The 4,271-nt window shown below is 41.1% G+C and overlaps 1 protein-coding gene across 7 annotated transcripts in view; it reads left to right on the top strand.

The window, feature by feature from the left end:
* The window catches only part of ehbp1 (EH domain binding protein 1), a 189,335-nt gene that overhangs the window by 63,129 nt on the left and 121,935 nt on the right, over nt 1-4,271 (top strand). For all 7 annotated transcript variants that reach the window (XM_015045733.1, XM_015045743.1, XM_015045785.1 and 4 more), the window contains one exon: nt 1,705-1,951. In XM_015045733.1, coding sequence (XP_014901219.1) covers nt 1,705-1,951 — 247 coding nt within the window. The remainder of the gene's footprint in view (nt 1-1,704; nt 1,952-4,271) is intronic.

The raw sequence follows: 4,271 nt of genomic DNA, 5'->3' as shown, positions 1-4,271 counted from the left end.
TTTAGGGCTGAAAATGACATGTTGAGTGAATGTCTTGAGGTCACCCTTAGCTTTCAGAGCCACAAGCATGCAGGCATATTGGTAACATCTCGGTGTGTGTTTTTGTTGCATGCTTCTGCATGTGTGTATGTTCTCCTGTTCTTGCCTGTCTGTCAATAGTCCACCTTCGGTAGTGAGGATATGAGGTCACACAGTCCTGACCTCAGTGCACCTGCTTCTGCTATTAGCGTCTTCTATGCCATACAATGTGGGTGTTCTTCATTGTATGGCATAAAACCTTTGTTTCTATGAAGCAATCTTTCTTTTCAGTTGTGTAGTTCAGCCGTAAATGTCTTCAGACAGTTCTGATTATCTCTAATAATTCTTCATTGAATGTGTTTATGTTTGATAAACTTACTACTTATTTGGAGAAAAACAGCTTTACTCTTCTCTGATACTTATTTCATAGAGCAAAATTTTTAATACGCCTTTAATTACATTTTGTCACGCTACATCCACTAACTTCATTCTGTTTTTGGGGATTTTATGTAACAGAACAAAATGGCAGATTTATATCCTCTTAAAAGGTGCAACACAAAGTATTTTTAATCTTAGTGTAATATCCAGCAACGTTTTATTCAAAAACGGACTTGGGCACTGTCTTTCATTAAACTTGCATGAATACAGCAAACATTGGTTTTTGTTGTTGACAATAGACTGAAATAAATTTCTGGACTAACAAAAATGGAGAAAAGTCAGTCCAAGAAAGTTAGGGAACTGTAGACCTTTTTTTTATTATTATTATTTTTTTTTTATAAAGCCCAATGTTCTTTTTATTTCCTACTTTGTCTCTTTAAAGTTTTATACAGATTTTTGCACTTTTTAATTGGCCAAAAAGAATTGTGGCCCCTGAGTACAATTAACTTGACAATTTGGAATATCACTGATCTAGAGTGTGTCGTGCATTCGGATTTAGGTACAATTTAACACATGATATGGATGCGTTTTCTTCATTATCCTGCTATGAGGTGACCTTTTTACATTTTGCAGTCTAACATTGTCCCAGCAGGATTGCCCACATTTTGCTCCATCTGTATTTGATATGTAGGTCAAAATGTTCCATTCTAGTTTTGTCTGGCCAAATCACTTTCTTCCTCCTACACGAGTTGTGGCAAATCTTTATTTCAACAACAGTTATCTTCCTGCCATTCATACAGAAAGACCAGATTTGCTGAACAAACAATGAATGATTGTTTTGCTGGACGATCTCTCCCACCTCAGTTATGGATGTTTATGCCTCCTCCAGCTAAACCTAGCTTAATCCATCTTTGCAATTACCGTTGTATAAAAACTTCAGTATTTCCTGGTCTTCCTGATGCTGTTTGCTCAATAATGTTGTCAAACAAACCTCTGAGGCGTTCACAGAACAGCTGCATTTATATAGAATGAAATTAGATGTAGGGGGCTATTTTAGAGGGAGAGTAAATGGGATTGTGTGTCCCATCTCTTGGAGTTTTTTTTTTGTTTCCTTAAATGGGAAGAATGAAATGTGTCTGTAAAGCTTGAGAATGTTAGTTTGATGACAAACTTTTGCATTTTGATATAAATTTTAACCCAGATGTTCTATTTCCTTTACTTTCTGTCTCTTGTGGACTATTTTAAGGACATTAAAGCAGTAAGACTCTAATTGTTTTCACCACTGTTACCTCGCTCTTTCACTTTCAGATCCAACCCGTTTTATGAGCCGAGGACATCAAGCCCAGCGCGGCCTCCCTCCGGCAGCCCCTCTCCTGATCTTGGAGGTATCCAGATGAGGAGGGCCCCTCCACCCCCGAGTACCAGCACAGGCCCGGGCCCCAGTCCACCCACCTCCAAGCCCAGCTCTGGCCAAGACAGGAAGAGAGCCCAGCCCTTGGGGCCCAGCCCTCTGGTGGCGGTGATGGGGAGAGAGCTGGCCTCCTCTTCCCCAAAGGTGAGCTCGCTTTGTTTTGACTCCCAGGGAACCTGAGTTGGTTCCATGACAACTCCCAGATCCCTTAAACTACAACAAAAGAAAAACAAATGGAAGGAATGCGAGGCACTAAAAGGCTTTAACAAAAGCTGCACAATGTTATAGTGAGTTTACAGAAATGGCAAGGCACCGCTAAAGGTTGTGTTTATTAGAATCAAGCCTACCAGTATGTTGGCCTCATTACATCTGAGCAGTCAAGTCATTGTGATTCAAGTCGGAGAATGTTAAAAGGAGATTTCTGCCAAACAAATCAACACCCTAAAAGGAAAAGTTCTTAGACTAGTGTTGTCTCCCCATGTGATTTTAGCATCGAAATCGAAATTGAAGTTTGCATCATGTCAACTGAACTACGGCACACATTATACTACAATGTAGTCGTAGTGAATGATTTTTGTCAGTTTTTCAGTGGAGTAAAGTTTCTGTTACATTCTTCCTACTGCTCTCTCTCTCTCTGTTTTTCAATGTGGCTCTTCTCTCTCTGGATGCGTCATTCCTACCGAATGACTTGTGTTTTGTATGTTTGCAGTGTCCCCCATCCAGTGGTCCCTGTTTCCACATGCTTGATCTCACATTTATGGTCATGGAAACTCTCCATTCTATCAGTTGTATCTGTAGGTTTTTTTTGTTTTTTTTTGTTTTTTCCCTTTCTCGTTGCAGTGGTTGTTTATTTATTTATTTAAATTAGTCAAATGATGGCTGGCTCTAATTAAATGGCTGACGGTCACACGCTCACGGCCGGAGTCACACCACTGGCGGGGGAATGATTGGCTGCGGGTGTGGAAAGGAGTGGAGGCTAAAAACTGTGTGTGTGTGTGAGTGTAGGGGCGCTCAATGAACCTTTTTGCTGGTTTAAACACCGGGGGCTTAACTACAGCAGAGCGATCACAAGGGGGGCGGGGGGGCCTGGCCCCCTACTGCCCCCCCTGTGCACACACTCACACAGTACAGTTACTCCCCGTGTGTCCTTCCTGCCTGTGACTGTTTTAGTGTAGCTGAGCGGTGATGCTGGCTGTCCATGTAATTATGGCACAGCGCCTTTATCACCTAGCTGCAGTTGCCTGTGACCATGGGTGAAGGGGCCTAAACCACTTTAATTACCCAGAGCCAGTGGCCTGTGGTGGGCCGCACTTCGCCAAGAGATGCCCCTGACTCTGGAGCTTTCAGGGAGGGAGGAGACACAGAAATAAAATACGAGTGTGGACCAGGGTTATAATAATTGTGGGCTTTTTCACTATGGTTTAGTTTTATTTTTGCTGTGACTTTTTGGTTGTGTAAATCAGCTAGTTGGCTAGGTTTTATTAGTTAAATATTCTTTAGTTTTTATTAGATATGGTAATAGATTTTATTTTTTCATACTTTGGTTCATTTTTAGGTGCAGAATTCAAGAAGGTATTGCATTTTGATTATGCAAACATCATTTGCGTAATGAATACTCGACAGAGTATACTGTTTAAAAAAATGCGTTCAGTTATCAAATGACTGGTGTTTTCTTCCAACTTTTGCTGTTGTCATTTTGTGGACTAGCATAAGTGCCTTCTGCCATAAACCACTTGTGTGTGGGGAGGGGGAATAATCTATTTTACATCAGTTCGAAAGCCAAATAAATCGATTCCTAAATATGAAAACAAAATAAGTTACATCAATAATTTCATAATGTTTTAGTTAGTAATTAGTGGGGAAAAACTTAAAGTTTCACTGGAAGCACATTGTGCGTTCAGAAAACAGTTTTTGTTTATTTTAATTAACAATTTTTTCCCCTCACTTTCAGTTTTTCTTGTCTTGTCAGTGTTAGTTGACTATAATAACCTTGGTGCGGACAGAAACGGGGTTGTGCATTGAAGGGGAAACACGTGGAAGATGGTGAACAGTGGGAGGAGAAGATGGACAAGACGGCCGCGTTATTGCACACAGAGGGATGCGATGTTCATAGGAAGCAGGGGTTTGTTGACACATCCAGGAGATGTGAATAGGTTTCCCATTCTTATTCACACCAAGTGCAACGATACACACATGGCCTGGCCTGCGCAGGGGCTGAGAGATGACCTTTGAAAGTGTGAAGTCAGAACGGATTAAGGGGAGACATTCCCACTACGAGAGGCCAAAAAGGAAACCAATACATTGCATTTTAAACGTGCACAGGGTGTAAATCTAAGCTTAAGCTCGTACGTGTGCGTGTTTCCTGTTCTGTTCAGCGAACGTGTTCCAGTGGAGCTATAACCTCAACCTGTACGGCGCGTTTGAGGTATGAATTTGATGTTTTGTTTATTGTTACAAGCTATTT

Source organism: Poecilia latipinna, unplaced genomic scaffold (genome assembly GCF_001443285.1).
Source record: "Poecilia latipinna isolate Pla-1442-1.1 unplaced genomic scaffold, P_latipinna-1.0 Scaffold38, whole genome shotgun sequence".
NCBI classification, from domain to species: Eukaryota; Metazoa; Chordata; class Actinopteri; order Cyprinodontiformes; family Poeciliidae; genus Poecilia; species Poecilia latipinna.
This window is presented reverse-complemented; position numbering and strand designations above follow the sequence as displayed.